Source organism: Fistularia commersonii, chromosome 13, assembly GCF_037954325.1.
Source record: "Fistularia commersonii isolate RoL2024-O1a breed Wild chromosome 13, RoL_Fcom_v1.0, whole genome shotgun sequence".
Classification (NCBI taxonomy): Eukaryota; Metazoa; Chordata; class Actinopteri; order Syngnathiformes; family Fistulariidae; genus Fistularia; species Fistularia commersonii.
In genome coordinates, this window is record NC_141296.1 from 16,212,482 (window position 1) to 16,230,607 (window position 18,126).

Consider the following 18,126-nt stretch of genomic DNA (forward strand, 5'->3'; position numbering starts at 1 on the left):
GATCTGTAAATTTCCCTCTTTGACACTCATTGTTTTTCACACACCTGTCCTCTCTCAGCACCGTAACTCCAGGACTATATAAAGCTGCCTTGCAGTCAGTCCTGACATCATCCTCATCTTCATCCTCATCGTCTTCCAACAAATCCACTGTATCACAGTAAAGACAACGCAACTTGGGAGAAACACCAAACTGAAACAATGATGTTCAACTTACAGGTATAGACTTGGGATATTTTCATACTATAGATCTTCATGTCTGAGTAGCAAAGGTAGGCTATTTGATTTTTGTTTCATGAGGATTTGAAAAGACTCACTTTTAGATTACATAAGGAGTTGAATTACAATGACCTTTCCTACTCACCAGAGACATATATACATTTACATTAAATATATGTATATGTACATGTATATGTGTATGTGTATGTGTATGTGTGTTAGTGTGTGTGTATGTGTATGTATATGTATACGTATACGTATATGTGTATGTGTATGTATATGTATATGTATATGTATATGTATATGTATATGTATATGTATATGTATATGTATACGTATATGTGTATGTATATGTATATGTATATGTATATGTATATGTATACGTATATGTGTATGTGTGTTAGTGTGTGTGTATGTGTATGTATATGTGTATTTGTATGTATATGTATTCGTATACGTATACGTATACGTATATGTGTATGTGTATGTGTATGTGTATGTATATGTATATCTATATGTATATGTATATGTGTATGTATATGTATATCTATATGTATATGTGTATGTATATGTGTATGTATATGTATATGTATACGTATATGTATATGTATATGTATGCGCACACATACTTGTGTACCGTGCAAGTATCTGCATACCTGTGTATGCACATATATACAGGTATATATTTGTGTTTGCATCCACACATGCTGTATATGAGTGCATGTACAGTATTGGAAATATGTTTTTACATGATCTGCATGCAAAAGCTCTTCTGTCGTCCCACAGAAACCCCTGAGAGCGACGTGGTCCGTCAGGGGACTCCATCAGGGTGCAGTGGAGGGTAAAGAACACCCAACAATCATCTATTCATCCTGTCAAATCTCACCGCGTCTTACCGTCGTCATAATACTCGGTCCTTTTTCGGCAGCCTTAAAGCCCAGAGCCCCCAAGGACACGGTTACCGGCAGTTTCGGGAACTTCATCAGCGACGTAAAGCCCGAGCACCTGTCCTCCGTCGTCCTTCGGCGGAGTAAAAGGATGGTACTGGACAGCGTTGGCGTGGGTCTGATCGGCAGCACGACCGACGTGTTTCGGCTGGCGCTACAGCACTGCCAGGTGCGACGGGGGAAATGTGAATAAAACTACATATCCGGTCATTTAAACAAGACGGCTAAAAGCGCATCGCGATGCGGCCCCCGCGTGAGTCGAAGGGAAAGCTCCGCTGCTTATCGTGACAAGCGTCGTCCTACCGAAGGCCTGTGTTTTTATTCGACTTCTGTTCTAAGAACGGCTACATTTAGAGCCGAGGACGCATTTTATGAGGACGTCGCATTAAAAATAGACGCCGGAACAATTCCCGATGTTTACCCGTCTGCACTTCCCCTCCCCAGCACATGTATGCTCCTCATGACATCAGCCCCGTGTACGGACGCAAGGGCACTAAGGTCTCCCCGACACTGGCGGCGTTTGTCAATGGCGTGGCGGTGAGTATAAATAACCGGAGCAGATGTGTCACCATGGCGGCACCTGGAGCGGGCGGGGATTTCGAGGCAGACTCTTCGGGGTTCCGGCTCGTTACACGTTATGCTTTTCCGACGCAAACAGTTTGACCGTCTCATAGATGAGAGCGTTACATCCGACCTTTAAACGCGTCCCCTTTGGCTGCAGACTCACTCCATGGACTTTGACGACACGTGGCATCCCGCCACCCATCCCTCGGGAGCCGTCCTTCCCGCCGTGTTCGCTCTGGCCGACATGATGCCGGCAAACAGAAAACCCAGCGGTCTGGATTTGCTGCTGGCTTTCAACGTCGGCATCGAGATCCAGGGCCGACTGTTGAGGTTCTCTAACGAAGCTCACGGCATCCCCAAAAGGTGAGAGCGGGTCGGTGAGCGCCGTTTTCGGCCTCCCCGACCTTTGGACGGTTGTCACGACGGAGAGGTTTTTTTTTTTTTTTTTTTTTCCCCTCCTCCGCATAAACGTCCACATGTGTTTTGTGCCGATTTCAGCCGCGCGGTTTATAAAAAGAGAGCCGGCGCATCGAAATGTACCGTAATGGTGGTGGAAATGAGCTGTGACTGCATTAATACGTTCATCACGGGGACAGCGGGCGGCTTTGTGAGTTTCGTGTACTCAGCCACTTGGCAGAAAGTATCGGCGGGGCTATTTAAACGTTGTTTACGCCAGGTTAAACGAAACACCTTGTTTTTTACATGTATAAATATGAAGAACCTCTTCCGTTTAACACCCGACGAATAAATATTTTCTCTATTTGTGTCACACGCCCGGGAGGGTGACGGCTAGAAAACCCAATTTTAACTGCACCCATGTAAAATTCAGGGTAAATATACCACCAAAACAAACAATTGTTCATCTGTCCCTGTATTCTCGTCAGGTTTCACCCCCCGAGCGTCGTGGGGACGCTGGGCAGCGCGGCGGCTTGCGCTTGCCTTTTGTCCATGGATTCGACCCGGAGCGGCCACGCGTTAGCCATCGCCGCCTCTCTGTCCGGAGCCCCGATGGCGAACGCCGCCACCCAGTGCAAACCTCTGCACATCGGCAACGCCTCGCGCCTGGGGCTGGAGGCCGCCGTCCTGGCCTCCCGAGGCCTGGAGGCCAGTCCGCTGGTCCTGGACGAGGTCGCGGGGGTCTCCGGCTTCAACGTGTTCTACGAGGACTACGCGCCCGAGCCCTTGGGGTCGCCCGACGGCCACACCTTTTTACTGGAGGACCAAGACGTGGGCTTCAAGCGCTTCCCCGCTCACCTGGGGATGCACTGGGTGGCAGACGCCGCGGCCTCGGTTCGTAAGCTTCTCGCGGGCGTCGGTCCGGGCGCCGTTTCGCCGACCCAAATCCGTGACATTCTGCTCAGAGTCCCCCGCTCGAAGTACATCGACAGGCCTTTCCCCGAGTCCGACCACCAGGCACGCCACTCGTTCCAGTTCAACGCTTGCAGCACACTCCTGGATGGAGAGATGACCGCGCGGTCCTTCCACCCCAGCGCCATGAGCAGGCCCGATCTGCGTCTTCTTCTGAGTCGGACGCACGTCGAGCATCCCCGCGACAACTTGGCCAACTTCGACCGCATGTACAGCGAGGTCCGGGTCACGCTCGTCAGCGGAGACATTTTGACGGGACGCTGTGACACCTTTTACGGTCACTGGCGCAATCCCCTGACCGACGAGAGCTTGAGAATGAAGTTCAGGAAAAACGCAGGGGAAGCGCTTCCTCGGGAGAAGGTGGAGAGGCTGATCGAAATGATCGAGGGGCTGGAGCGAGTCCAGGACTGCACCGCCCTCCTGTCGCACGTGCAGTGACCGAGTTCGCCCTTTTTCTATCGAAATTATCCGCGTTGTTTGATTCATTCCGACGACATGTATCGTAACACATAAGGCGGGATGCATTTCGATGAAAAATGTATAAACTGTATAATAAAGTGCCGGAGGGCCAAACCGTCGACAATTTCTGCTCCCGGATTAATAAAGTTGCTGCATGACCACAGTTTGGGAAATTCAATGGAAAACAGGTCATCTGGGCCAAACGGAAGTCTTTCACCTTTCGCGAAAAAAGAAAATTAACCCTTACCTCCGAAGTCTTTCACTGTGGAAATTGAAGAGTAAACTATGAACTGCTTTTCCACATGATATCAGCAATTGTGGATCAATAAAATGCCCTGATATCAGTGACAATGACTCCAAAAGTCGCGCGCAAGCGAAGGCAGATATCGCGTCATGGAAAAGATGTCTGAAGACGATGAAGGAGCGCTGGACTTCTAAAAGTTGGCCCTTTACTAAAGACGAGTGTCGCTGATTCTACACCCTTAGGAGGAGGTCAAAATGTAAAAAAGATAAAAGATAAAAATTCAAACGTAGCATACGGTGAAAAGAGAAACAAAGAAAAAACCTGCGTCGATACACGGCCGTTGGAGCTGCACGGGTTCAAGTTGAACGTGTTGCTCACGAGGAGAAACACGCGGGACGTGACAGTAAAAAGCTCGGTTTCGTTCATCCAATTATTTACTGCAAAAGTGACAGAAACGAACTTCATTAAAACCGAGAGGGTCCGTCTCTGACCTCACCTCCTAACTGAGAGAGAGATGATACACTGTGCCGGCCAGTCAGTAATAAATTGCCGGGGAGAGGAGACGGTCACCTTCGTTGGGGAGAAGTGGCATAAGTGGACGCCGCGTTCCAATTATTCGGCGTATCGCGGGAGCTCGGACCGTCAGGAAGACGGTTCGCTGCGGGGAGACGCGACTGCACTCAACCGCGAGTGCGCTCAGAAAGAGATGACTTTTAAAACGCGTCTTCATCCAGATGATAAACCGCGGAAGAACAGCACGTCCGGCTGATACCGAAGCCGGTTACCGCAGCAATGCTTCACCTCGTCCGCTCTTCTTTGCTTCACCTCGTCAGCTTAAATGCCAGTTGAGGGGTTTGGCGATGGCGTCGTCCGGGAAGAAAAGCCTCTTCGGTACATGAGAGACGCTAAAAAATTAGCTATAATGTTATCGAAAATAATCATTATCGATTCAAGCGGCTATCACTTTCTCTGCGACGGCAGCGTAGCGCTCCTGTGTCTTTAAAAATCCCACCCTGCCGTATCTACCTCAGCATAACTCGACGTGGTTTGTTGTCGTTTTCGGCGATAAATGATTTTACACGACGTTACATTGCATTGCATTGCATTTGGCAGAGGCTTTTATCCAAAGCGACTTACAATAAAGGACATGGGGGCTGCAAATACACTTGCAAATACACGATGCACAGGAAATATACAGAACGGTAAGCTTGGGTTAGTGAGGGTTTTTTGTTTCGTTTTGTTTTGTCTTTGACAGAGACACACACACACACACACTGCATAGTGTGTACACACACACACACACGCATTTATCCATTTGGGGATTTTTGCACGGCGGGTCTTCAACGCTCTGTATGTGTGAACGCATGGCAGGATTGACTTTTTTACTCTTTTCTGTCACTCTTAACTTTGGTCGCCGTGTAAAGACGGCATTTCACGTTGTCATGACGACGGGTAACGTTTGCCCGCAGCAGAAGCTTTCCGAGCCGGAGGAGTCTTCGAAGGCCACGCGGCTCATCGCGGCACGAGGAAATCAACACGGCAGCGGGAAGTGTGCGATGATGGGTGTCGTGCCCGGAGGCCAAAGTGATTACAGCTTACACAAATGAGCGAGTCTGAAACGTCTTGAACGCCGTAATTGAATTATTTAAGACCCGGCTATTTTGGCGCGGATGAAAAGTCCCTTCCGGCAGGTTGAAAACAGGGCCGGATGTCTGGGAAGATTCTCGGTCGCCGGGGTCACGGAGAGTCCCGTCGTACGCGCCGGGCTCGCTTCATTTTTCGAAAATGGGAAGCGGCTTCTTTCCGGACCATCTAATTAAGTCCCTGGGACGATGGGCCGCTTCACCCCGTCCCAGGATCGAATCCATCTGTGACTAATCACTGTGATTAAATGTGAAGTGGAAAACGGTATTATCCACGCCGTATCATTTTTACCTCTGACGCCTACCTGAAGCCATCACACTTAAATATATAAACTGCGATTCGCCGTGTTTCAAAGTGTTCAAACCTGCCAGACGTGAAGGCACATGTCACCCTTGCAGATGCCGAAAGGCGGTGGACGCTTTGAAGGACATATTTGGTTAAATTACAAAGATTCCTCCGAGTATGTTTGCATCTATGAGTTAATGGAGTTTGCTGTCTCAGCGAGCAAATAGACGTCATATTGTTTTCTTCATTTTTCCATCGGTAGAAAGTTTCAACCACGACATTTGGCCGCGCAAGGTTTGCACGCTCTCGCCACGTCTGCGTGGTTTCACTCCAGACAGTCTCCGTCTTCACCGCTGACCTAAAGCTTGCAGCCGCCTGACAGAAGACTCTAAATTGACTATTGATTTCTATGTTGGAGTGAACGGTTGTTATGTCTCAATATGTCATCCTGTGACGCAACTGGTCAAGGATAGGTCGATGTATCGATCGGCCATTTCATTTCCGCTGTTCCGTCACAGTGAATGTTGCACACCGCTGCTGTTGTAAAATGCAAATGTCCTCTGGGACTAAACAATCTTATCTCTTAAAAGCAAGAAACTGACACCGTTGAGAGGCGTTTCGGCCGACTGCGCGGTCATATTCCCTTTGCCCTGATTGCTGCGTTATCCTCACGCTGCTACCTTGTTGTCGCACAAGGGTCAGGAACATAAGACGGATAAATCATGTTGGACAAGGTGTCTGTAGAGCGTTTATGTATGTACATATGGTGTGTGTGTGGACAGGATACAGAATTAAAAATGCACTCCTTCCACATCAAATCAGTCTCTTGGAAGAAAATGGTTTACATTAAATTTTGGCAAAAGCATAAATCAACGAAGAGCCAACATCAACCCAACCTAAAAAGTGTTTCAGGTCAAAAAAAAGACACAACTGTAAAGAAAAGACAAATTGTATATTTTTTTATGTATTTTATTGTTCCAGCGGTCCGCGTCACATCCGTAATATAAATAGGTATTTACGAGATATAGTCACGATATTTATTATCTTCGGACACCCCCGCCCAGCTAATGTACCTGAATAATTAACTGAAACCATATATGCAAAACCAAGCCCACACAATGATGTAATGTAATACTATATGCTGTTTTCCTACCGCTCCGTTGTCAGGATGAGAAACGTAAAAACCTTCCCGCGTCATAAAAGCTTTGGCCGGCTGGAGATTCCAGATTCACCTTTGTATTCCTCCGCTCTGCATTTTATTTTAATGCACTTTTTCCTATCTGGGCCACTGTGCACAAAGGCGCCTCCGGTTCTGAACGGGCTTTCGAACATCATTATCAGAGGCGATTAATCGCTCGCGATCGAACGGCGATCGTTCTTCATCTGTGTAAAGTCGGAAGCCCTTTCAGTGTTCAGTGTAGTTGGAGACCTCGATGAGATTGTCATCTGGATCTCGGATGTACAGGGAGGTGATGGTCCCCGTGGCCCCGCTCCTCTGCACCGGGCCCTCCTCTATCTGGACTCCACAGTCCTGCAGAGAATGTACAACTACGATGAAAGAAAGTACCGTACGCGACCTCCTGGTTTAAAACCAAAGAAACAGCGCAAAGTACCTTCAAATGTGCAGTGACCGCGTGGAGAGGGGTTTTGGTGATAAGACAGAGGTCCGCCGAGCCCGAAGTGGGACGCTTGGCTTTGGGTTCGAACTCCTGGCCCAGCTGGTGAAGGTTAAACTTCTGGTTCCCGAATTTGAGAGCTTTTCGATTTCCCTGCGAGTCACAGGGTGATGAGGTGTGGAGGAAAGCATCAAGCCCCTCACATTCAGTCGAGGCCTGCCACCTAGTGGATATTCTCTCTAACCAAATCTGTGTGTGTGTGTTTGCACTTCATTCAATCACAAAAACACTCGGGGCTTCTCAATACATCCATTACATTACATTGCATTTGGCGGACGCTTTTATCCAAAGCGACTTACAATAGAGGACATAAGGACTGCAAATACACTTGCAAAAACACGATGCACAGGAAATATACAGAACAGTAAGCTTGGGTTAGTGAGGGTTTTGTTTTTTTTGGACACACACACACACACACACACACACACACACACACACACACACACACACACACACACACACACACACACACAATGCATAGCCTTACTTGCTGCTGCATAGCCTAACTTGCATCCACGACCTTACCTTGAAGGTGATGGCCTCCATGCCGAGAGCGGAGGTGTAGAACCTGACGGTGTCCTGCACGCTCCTCACGGTCAGAACCAGATGGTCCAGGTGTGTCACCTCGACCGGACCGGTCCGTTTCAGCCGGACAGCTTCCACCGTGCGGAGGGAGGAAACCTGCAGGAGGAGGAAAGCTTCTGCAACGCGGTGCTGCCCTTTGCTATCCGGTTGTTGCTTTTTCAATAAAGTCGGTTCATAAAATATATAGTTTACCAAGTAACTCGTCGATTAAAGTACGCTTTACCGAATGTAAAGCGTTACTTTTTTAAGTGTATTACCTTGAAATGGTGATGTGTGAGGAGCCAGAGACGCGCAGCTGTTCTCCTCCCCGCCATGGTTGTTCGCCGCCGGGACTCCGGCCGCCTCTTCCGCAGGTGGGGACCGACGAAAGATCCCAGTCCCTCCCCCGGTGCTCCGGCGTTTCTCCGTCACAGCGAATTCCGGATAAATCTCCATTTATTGAATTAGAAACAAAACCGGGCGATTGGAAACTTTATCCGCCCCGTTAAAGTAGCATCGAGCTTATAGGCTACTAAAGAATAGTAAGCTAGCAGTGGGGTGTCCACTTCATCTGTATTATTATTGTTAATTATCAATATTATTATTGTTATTATTTTGGATGTTTTCGCTGTGCTTTAAACACATGGATCTAAAACGCTTTTAACTCGCATAAAAGTTTAGACACACTTCACGTACTGTCTAAAAAGGAAGATTAAACCCGTCAAGTGGTTAGCCCGGAGACCGGAAGTGGTGCGTTGACTTTTTCCGTGGAAATAATAAAAATTAGCGTTTCAAATGAGCAGGTAATGTTTATCATTGCCGAGCAAATAGCCCGGGATTAGAAACCTTTGAGAAAAATGCATGCAAACATGTAAAAGTTGTGCGGTAAAGGCATCAGATGGGAGTGTGTGTCAAGAAACTGTAACAAAAGAATAAATAAATGCCAGTGGTGAGTCACTTTCAAGTGAGTTGATTTGGGCTTTATTTTAAGAGTTTATTTCTTCTTAATGGGATTTCCTCGAGAATGACGTGGCAACTTCAGTGATAGCAAAATGTCATGAACATTAAATAATTTATTTTGTCTTCCATTTTAGAGTGAGTGGAGATTTGCATAAATCCGACCACTGGGGGTGCTATGTATATTTTGACAATGTCAATATCTGTGGGAGAGCCAACTGCCACAGGCTTTCTTGTCACATAATCAATAAATAAAGAGTTGAAGCAGAACATGATCTTGTAAAAAAAAAAAAAAAAAAAAAAAAAAAAAAAAACAAACGACGCAAGCACATGAATCAAGAGCAAGGTGAAAATAGCAAGGTACAGAATACATACCTTCAATGCTTTTACTAGCATCACAACTTTTTAATTCAGCAGTTAATTTAATTGAACACCCAGTTAATATATCGCCCCGGGGAGTCACAGAACAAGGGCAAAACTAGGAAAACAATGGCCCAAGAGGGGACATACATTCCATTTACAGGTATGGTATTCGACGACGACGACGTCTTCCCGTCCGATTTCCGTTATCGACGGGACAGACATCGAACGGGGAAAACGCATGAACGTGACAAGACGGCATTAAGTAACGGCAATTACTCACGCCAGTGTCCCTGCTCATCGGCAGTGCTGTTAAGACCAACAGAGTCTCTCGATAAAATGAACTTCAACCATTTCTGTCGAGGTAATACATCTTCATTTAAAACGATACCCACTGACAAGTGTTAATAATAGCATACATTTATAACATGGATTGTTTTCATTAACTTTTGCATGAGGCAGGCTGTGGTGGCTTATTCTGACTTGCAACCTGACAAGAGGACTAGTTCAGATCTGATTTTAGGGTTGGCGCTAGTGACCTTGGTGATCTCATCCCAGATGGCCTCAGTACAAGTGAAAATACCGAGATCGGAGCGCCTCGTCACCCGCCGTCGTATGCGTTAAGAGACAATATGCGGTAAGTCGGCGGGTCGTATTGCACGGCGTGTGAAAAACATCGAAAGGCCCGTAAGTAAAACGAGAATGACAAATGTGTCGCTTTTTTTCAAGCTTCCGAATGCTCATATTTTCTTCGGACAGGAGACGTGAACTTCGACGCGTGGCCGTAACGCTTTGTCTTGCATTTGAAACCGGCTCAGAAGTCGACACTATTGTGTCACTCTCATTTAAAGTTGATTTACTCCCTCAGTCAGTCAGTCAGTCAGTCAGTCAATCAATCAATATCCCTCTCCCTGCAAATCAAGTGAAATAATCCAACCAGATTGTCAAAACTCACTGGTGTGTCCTTAACTACCACTGATCTAAATACATGAACAACATGCTATGATTCATATATTTCGATGACAACAATGGGCTGTTGCACTTTTAACATGATGGTTAAAAACACGTATTGTCTTTGAAATTGAACAATTGGTTTTGTGTTCGCTTGTAGACGGGAGAAGCCACGTCGCATCACGAGCGGTTCCTCGGGACACCTTCTCGAATCAGGTGTTTGGAATCCAGCTGTCCGCGACCGCTCTCGGGTCGCACGTTAATGGCGGGTTTGAACAGAGGCAATTCGCTATTCTTTCCAGATGTATTATATGTCTGACAAAGACTCGGATAGGACCGACAGTGGCAAATCATACAGTCACACACTGACTCCTGTTCAGGGGGGCGGGTGGGGCTACATCTCCAATCAACCCTCGGTCAACTCTGATCCTTTGCCCTAAAAATACCAAAACATCTGCTTAGAGAACTAATCAATCCATTTTTAAAATTGTCCTATCTTGTTAGTGTAAGAATTAAACACACCTGTAGATGGGTGACAGGATAGTTATCGATTAACCGATGTTACACATTGAAAAATGAACTGCCATAAAAAATAAAATAAAATAAAGAAAGTGACATTTTTCTGCCCGTTATGTTTTGAGAGGTGTGAAATCCACAACGTTATATCTCGAGATACCCATGGTGGACTTCCGATATTGAGATATCCCTCATTTCAATACGCATATTCTAGCATTTCAATTGAAGACAATTAAGTATATAGTTTCCCAAGGTCCACTTTACAAAAGTAATCGTTATGTAGGTGTCGTTCTATTACGCGACATACGTCACGTATGTACAACGGTACACGCACGATGTACGAGTAATACTTCATCGCGGCCGACCGCGAGCCGAGCTTCCGCGCCAGTTCCTTTGTTCTGGGTTCACAACGAGAGAAGATTCAACATTACGCAAAATGGCAAAACGACGAAAGCCTTCATCATCTGGTCATCTCGACGTGTAAAGAAAGCTGCTGTGCGCACCGATACCGCCTCCTGGCCACACACCAAATTTAGGGATGCTCTGATGTAAAAACTATCGTGGCCGAGAAAACCGTCGACTTCACGGGATCGGGTCACCGATACAAATTATGGTTCAAAATAGTCATACAAGCTTATTTACAGCTAATACTCGGAGATGGCCTTCCTAGGAACTGTATCTATACCAACATTATGGCATCTGAGGTGCTGTTTCATTGTTATAACAAAAGAGCAGATTTCAAGTGTCTGAATGTCTTGCGGGTATACAAGCTTTTATATCAAAAGAATCTGGTTGTATGTACACATGGTTCCACCGATGGCACTGCGCAGTGCGGTCATTCTAGGTTGTTTTGAACAGCATGCATTACTGGTGTCAAACTTTGGACTGTGGTAATCATCTTCTTTAGTCGCGGTGTCAACGCCACTGCTCGGAGCGCTCGAGATCAAAACGGCCTACAATGAGAAAAGTCACAAATAGTGTGAAGAAAAAGCATTTTAACAGTGGAGACAGATTCCCTCAAAGCACTTTACTGATTGCATCATCAGTAGGTTATGTTGAGACAAACGGCCCGCAATTGGTTATAAACTACACCACGCTCTCTCGGTTGGCGGATACTAAGACGGCCCTGCGACAGATGGGGCAAGTGGAGTTTTCAGACAACCAGCGGTCAATGCAGTGCACGTGGTACTCGTGAGAGCAGGGCAGCTTGCGCAGCTTGTTCCCTTCCGCGTACTCCGTTATACAGACACTGCAAGTCTTCAAGGCGTCACTCTCACCGAAGTTACGCATGGAGAGGTTGTCGATCTGCTCTTTGGTCAGCCCCTGGGGCTGGTCCTCGTCGTCGTCGTTCAGGAGGAAGAAGTGGGCGAGCCGGAGAAAGGGCAGCGAACTCGGCTCCTCCAGGCTGATGGGAGGCCTGAGACGAGCCCTGCCGACGGAGGCGGGGAGACCGGCGGCGAGACCCTCGTCCGCATCATTTTCGACGGTCCTTGTTCTGACTCCGGCGGCCACGGACGGCGGGACGGCATCGGCGTCCGGAACGGTTGTGGCGGACGCATCCGGGTTGTTGAGCGCTTCGGACATATCTGCCGAAGGGTTAGCGCCGCGGTTGGAATCCGAAGAGTCGGAGTCTGAATCCATGAGGTAGCCAAGTTCACCGAAGCCGGTCATAATTTGACGAATCATCGACTGTAGAGCCATGGAGGTCGCCTCTCCCAGACCCGCGTCGGAGATTCTTCGGATGGGGATGCGAATGGTGCTGACGTAGGTCCTCACGCCTGCGCGCTCAGAGCGGGAGAAAGTCCGACGGAAACCCCCGTGCTCGCTTTCGTAAAGAAACGAGTTGTTGGAGTTCTGCGAGCGTGACCGGGTGCGACTTGCGATGCTGTCTCTTTGACGATATTCGCCCGGACGTACACGACGCACCTGTAGATCGAGCATGATGGTGGGGGGCCGGCGTCCGGCGGCACCGCCCTCGCCTCCGACGGTTTCTCCTTCCTGAGGTCTGACATTTGGGACGTCCGGAACAGGTTCGGCCCCTGCCCTGGTTTGCTGGCTATCGCCGTCGGCGGTGCCGTGCCTGAAAAGAGCGTGTCGCCGAGTCCAAGAACTCCCCTCGATTTGCGGTGGCGGCGGCGGCGGCGGCGGCGGAGCCTCGGCATCGGGGCCGGGCTCTTGCGAGTGGCGAGTGTGATGCGTGGTAGGGAGTCGCTCCAGCTGATCTAGGTTGAGGGGAGAGCGACTCCTGGCCGTACGGGCCCTGACCCTGCGTGGCTCTGGACTGCGGCTACGGGGATTCCGTTGCCCTCTACGTGGGGAAGGAGAGAGCGTCGGCGGCACTGGCAGGACCACCGGAGTGCTGAGGCGTTCTCCGACAGTATCTTGCGAGACGACTTCTTCCAGTTCAGGCTCTGGCTCTACGATCACTGCCAATTCCTCCACAACTGGTTCCTCGACTACTTCTGATTCCATTGGAACCTGTGGCTCCGTGTTTTCCGCTGTTGCCGCCGCCGCCGCCGCCGCCACCGCTTGAGCTTCCGGAGACTCGTGCTCCCCTTCGACAGCCCCCTGCTGTTCGGCCAAATTGCGGTTCACACTGATTTCCAGGCTAAAGCGAAAATCCCCGCTGTTCGGGTTGGTCTGGCTTATTGCTCGCCACGACTGGTTCCCACGATGACCAGTTCTGGTGGTGTTTCCTGTGCGTCTCACTGTATTAAGCCAATCCAGGAGACTGTCCCCATTAGCGGGATCCTCAGAGCTTTCTGGTTGTTCTGAAAACAAAAGGGAGGCCAAACCACGACAAGGCATCCGTTAGTATTTGTCATTCGATGATGCCGTTCAAAATGCAAAGGAAATATCAACTTACCACTTGAATCTTCCCCATTTTCAGCCCTAGGGCTATTTCCCTGATGTTCGGGACTATCTTTGATTTGTTGTAGTCTATTAAATAGTTCATCTTCTGTTACCTCGCCTGAAATGAATAACAAACAGGGTTAAAAAGCCATTTAATTCCTTCTCTCGACTGCATCCGAATGTCATCCCCAAATATCCATCGGGGTTTCACAGACACAATACATGCACATTCTTTCACACAACATTCATCGTTGTCAATGATTTGTTCTTTGACTGGCTCAAATTGAGCTGCAATGTGAGCCATTATGATCGGGGGTCATGTGTTCCAGGGAGATCTACCCAATACAAATTTTCTAAGAAAAATGAACCCCTAAAATAAGCTGACAAAAAAAAAAGAAACACACACTCATTTAATGGTGCCAGCACACCACATGTTTAAAGTAATTACTTTCTTTGGTTTTAGTTCTGGCCTGAGAATAATACAATAGCTCAATGAAATGTTTGATGTGAATAACTAGGCTTTGTTTTTTTGGCTTTTTTTTTTTTTTTAATGGAAATGCCTGTACTTTGACCTGGGTACAAATAGGACTATCCTGCCTACCATTGTGTGTATCTGTTTGACTGAACCCTTAGGACTGTGTGGAACGCATGGAAACAGAACAAGACGATGTCGGACAAACTGCAACGATCTCTGGCGGGCTGACAACAACAAACTGAAGAGGAAATCTCGCACGTTATTGAAATGGAGGACGGATGTTGCTCTTCAAACTGTGCTGGCCCAGAGCTTAGCAGTTTTCTTCGAACACAGCGACAGGACAATGCTGAAAACCTCCGACTTACCAGGGCATGCCACCGTCCACTCAATGCCCTCTCCTTGTAGGTTGCTCCACTAATGGATGCTCCAAACTTACATTCCCCTTCCCACTGTCCTGGGACAGAAACGGATTGGGGGTCTTCAGTACTGCGCAAGCTGCGGCATTCTGAACATAGTGAAAAGTCCAAAACTAGAGGATAGCTACCTACAGTATAATTGGACATCTTGTCTTTGAGGCAAAATGAAGACGAGTGGAGATGAGGGGGATCCGAGATTTCGCTTTAAGATCAGAGGATGGTGAATGTAGTTAAAACTGCAGGGAGCAGCTACTCTGAAAGAAAGGTTTTGAAACTGACTCGGGGCACTTTGTAGGGCTGCGTACCAGTCCTATAACACGATGCACCTGAAGAAGTACAAATACCGAGGAACTACCAAAAACAAGTTTCATCGATCAGCGTACGTATGGCATTGTGGCACACTCGCGTCACACGGCATCGGGTTTTGTTTCTCAATGGAGAGGAAAAAAGGGGGGAAAGTAGGAAAATCTATGTGTCCGCAGACATAAAATGGCACCGAAGCACGATTAGTAAGCCAGCCGCCTGGCTTTTCATGACACGCCTCGGATAGAGTCCAGAAAGGTTTCGAGCAAATTCTCTTGCTTTTATCTCCATAGGTGTTAACAATTTTGAAAAGGATGAATGAAATATAATACAGCACAGACTAATAACAGATAAAGGTAAAATGACAAGGATGTTTTATGAGTTTGGTTATAAAAAAAAAATAAAGAAAGAAAAACAGTGAAAAAGTGAAAGAACTTTTGAGGGTAAACAGTGCATATTATAAACTTGATGAACCCTGATGAATAATTTGATAACCTGTTTTCTGTAAAACCTGCTGAGACCCGGCAAGACCCAAATCCTAACAAATGATATTTCAATTGATCACGTTCCGCCGATTAAAACTGGTGATTGACCTCAAACGCCGAAAACTACGAAAATACGCGTACGAGCGACGGTGTGTAATTACCTGGAGTGCCCAGAAGATTGTTGTCTCTCATGAGACGATAGTCCTCATCACTGAGATTGTTGACAAACTGGTAGTAGGCCTCTTCTCGGTCCAGGCGGTCCAGCTGTCGCCTCCGCTGCGACTCCGGCTGCTCGCCGCAGCGCTGCTCTGAACCGTCAGACCCTTCCATCGATTAAGAAGGGGGATATTGTCCAAACGCCAAGATCCAGGTGCTGTTGATAAAAAGTATAGGTTTATGAGCTTACGGTAAATGCGTAACAGCGACAAATATTCTATTTGTCTCTTTGCCTACATGCTATTTGAATACTCAGAGAATATGAAAATGATGAGTAACTCAACGGACGAAGATCAAAATCACCCTTTCCTGACATGTTGGTTTCCTGTGTTGACAAAAAGGCTAAATTGATACATTTCAATAAGTTAGGGGAACTATAATGTAGGGGAGATCGATTCGGGGGGAGCAAAGTGTCGGATAGTAACGCTACGACTCCGAACCGATGACATGAGCCGTGGAAGCAGCTCGTCTGCTTTTTGTCAAGCAAACTATCGCGGTAGACGCGGTTCTGCCGAGCATTTTTTTTCCCCCAAAAACGTTCACCAGCACCGCATTTCGTTGCGTGAGTGTGCTAATGTGTGCGCGTACTCGGTGATAGTTATGTCTAGATTATATACCAGTTTAGTTCTGTGGCGCTATCCAAACGTATCCAAACTTTTGTGTGTTTAGGTTCAATGGGGAGCTACTATGTTGGCCAAAGTAGAGATAAAAACAAAATGGCATCATCTAGCTTAGCTCGGGTTACACGGCTAGTTCTACGCATAGTACACAAGAGCTAATACGGAAGCGGCGGACATTCTAATGAGGACATGGCTCGCCAGATGTGTTCGTCATTTCGAAACGCTCCGCTCGAAGACAAAGTAAAGAACAACTTCTAATGTCGCCTCGAGTAAAATGTGGATACAGTCACACAAGCGACCGACTAATCAATTAAAGCTAGGTGGCTTCGATGCTAACTCGATGAGCCGCATTCACTTCCAATGGGCTCTCCGTGGCTAGCTAACACGAGCTTACCCAATAACTTCGTGATAAGTGCACTCGATGATACTCGAAGTTCCGTAAACACATAGATGACCTAACGCCAACGTCGACAACCTCGGCGAATACAACCACTCGATCTGTAGCCCGGCCGATATCACGGGACTCGTCAAAATATGTGGGTTAACGTTAGCATTCAGGCAGCTGCAAGCTAATGGCAACAACGTCAGGCAGTGACGCTCTCAACCTACACCTAAGCACCGCAAATAAGATCAAATTAGCTAGCTAAACAAAGAAAATGAAACGGCGAGGGCTCTACGGGCTGTCACAGATACTTTACCTCTTCCGTTTTGTTATCAACAATACGATCGTGTGACCCCCCCCCCGTTCCCGTAATAATCTGTGAAAAACGCTTGACCATATGGCTAACTACGACTCAGGATTCCATTTTCTTTCTTTTAGGGAAGGCAACAGTGATCTTCCGGAAACCGACGAGCCACAATTTGTTTCCCCCCGAACGTAGTCTTACGGGTAGCCAGTGAGCGTCCACCGGGGGAAAAAAAAACCCGTGCGTAACGTCAGCGGCTCGTCCAATCACAGCGAAGAGAGCGCCGCCGAGCGTGTTCCGCCTGACAGGCGGCGAGCAGGGAGCTGTGCGCCCACACGGCAGGGTGTTTGTTTGGACCAGTGGGCCTGCGTTCATCTGTAGCGTCACGCTGTGGCTACACACGAGAAGCGTTTGGCCGTGGAGCTGTGGAACTGTGGAGCCGTGGAACTGTGGAGCTCTCAAAGCCGGGATGCTTCACGATATGTCCGATGTCTACACGGTTACTCTGCAAATGCTATTTTCCATCGGATTTTAATTCACGTGTTAATCGTTCCCATGCCGTCCGTTGCTCGGGCGTCGTAATGAAAGCCTTTTGCTAATATTATACTCAATCCCGACCGTGCGTCGAATAAAACGGAGGTTTATATAATCGTCGGGCCTGTGTGAATTGTTCAAAACAGTGGACTTTTTGTTATTTTTGTGCCGTGACAATATAATCACTCAATTACCCAACGTCACCCGCCGCCTCCGCCGTTGACCCGCGGCAGCGAAGGATCATCTCACACCATTGGGCCTCATTACAAAGAGAAATGTGTGGCGCGTGGTTCGACAATCGTACGTGTCCACAAAAATCTTGCGACGCAAAAGAAAACGGATGAACTTTGAAAGGCGGGTCGCGCGCGATCACGCCGATGCCCTTCGTCATTTATTGATAACATCACATCTCAACACTGCTTTGAAAAGTGCTCTGGAGTAAACGAGCAGAAGCGGTCGCTGTCTGAGTCGGAGGGAATGCCGTCGTCTAGTAGATTTGATTTTAGTCATATTCATGGACGCGTTCTTTTGCATCCTGGCGTATCGCCGCCTCTACTCACAATACGCGCTCTTCGGGAGCGGGCCCTCCGCAGGGTCCTTCGGCCCGATTCGGCGACGTCTTTCCTCCTCGGCGTTGGGCATTAACAGACGGCCGACGGGCCTTTTTGCTGCTGTGAGGCGCATCGCCGAAGCGGCGTCCTGCGGTGACCTCACAGCATTCAGGAATTCCCCGCTTAGATTAGACATCACAATGTTGGAGTGACATCACACAGTCGTATTACCGGCC

At 47.8% G+C, this 18,126-nt stretch overlaps 3 protein-coding genes across 4 annotated transcripts; 1 reads left to right on the top strand and 2 right to left on the bottom strand.

Annotated features, from left to right (window-relative positions):
• The first annotated feature begins 130 nt into the window (after positions 1-130).
• irg1l (immunoresponsive gene 1, like) lies at positions 131-3,701 on the top strand. The gene is made up of 6 exons (XM_086158551.1): positions 131-216; positions 1,003-1,057; positions 1,145-1,332; positions 1,608-1,700; positions 1,885-2,090; positions 2,612-3,701. Exons 1-6 carry the CDS (start codon positions 199-201, stop codon positions 3,531-3,533), a joined length of 1,482 nt encoding a protein of 493 aa, XP_086014677.1. The 5' UTR covers positions 131-198; the 3' UTR covers positions 3,534-3,701.
• Positions 3,702-6,675: 2,974 nt separating this feature from the next.
• On the bottom strand, positions 6,676-8,375 carry glod5 (glyoxalase domain containing 5). The gene is made up of 4 exons (XM_086158163.1): positions 8,246-8,375; positions 7,929-8,084; positions 7,341-7,496; positions 6,676-7,258 (listed from the first exon to the last, which is right to left on the bottom strand). Exons 1-4 carry the CDS (start codon positions 8,300-8,302, stop codon positions 7,133-7,135), a joined length of 495 nt encoding a protein of 164 aa, XP_086014289.1. The 5' UTR covers positions 8,303-8,375; the 3' UTR covers positions 6,676-7,132.
• A 550-nt stretch (positions 8,376-8,925) lies between these two features.
• rlim (ring finger protein, LIM domain interacting) lies at positions 8,926-16,966 on the bottom strand. Of its 2 annotated transcripts, XM_086158513.1 has the most exons (5): positions 16,818-16,966; positions 15,445-15,656; positions 13,618-13,722; positions 12,029-13,522; positions 8,926-11,704 (listed from the first exon to the last, which is right to left on the bottom strand). In XM_086158513.1, the coding sequence occupies exons 2-5, from the start codon at positions 15,611-15,613 to the stop codon at positions 11,667-11,669; spliced, it is 1,806 nt and encodes a 601-aa protein (XP_086014639.1). In that variant the 5' UTR covers positions 15,614-15,656; positions 16,818-16,966; the 3' UTR covers positions 8,926-11,666. The 2 variants fall into 2 exon arrangements, with proteins under 2 accessions (XP_086014639.1, XP_086014638.1); XM_086158512.1 differs by having other exon boundaries at positions 8,926-13,522.
• Between the last annotated feature and the right edge of the window lie 1,160 nt (positions 16,967-18,126).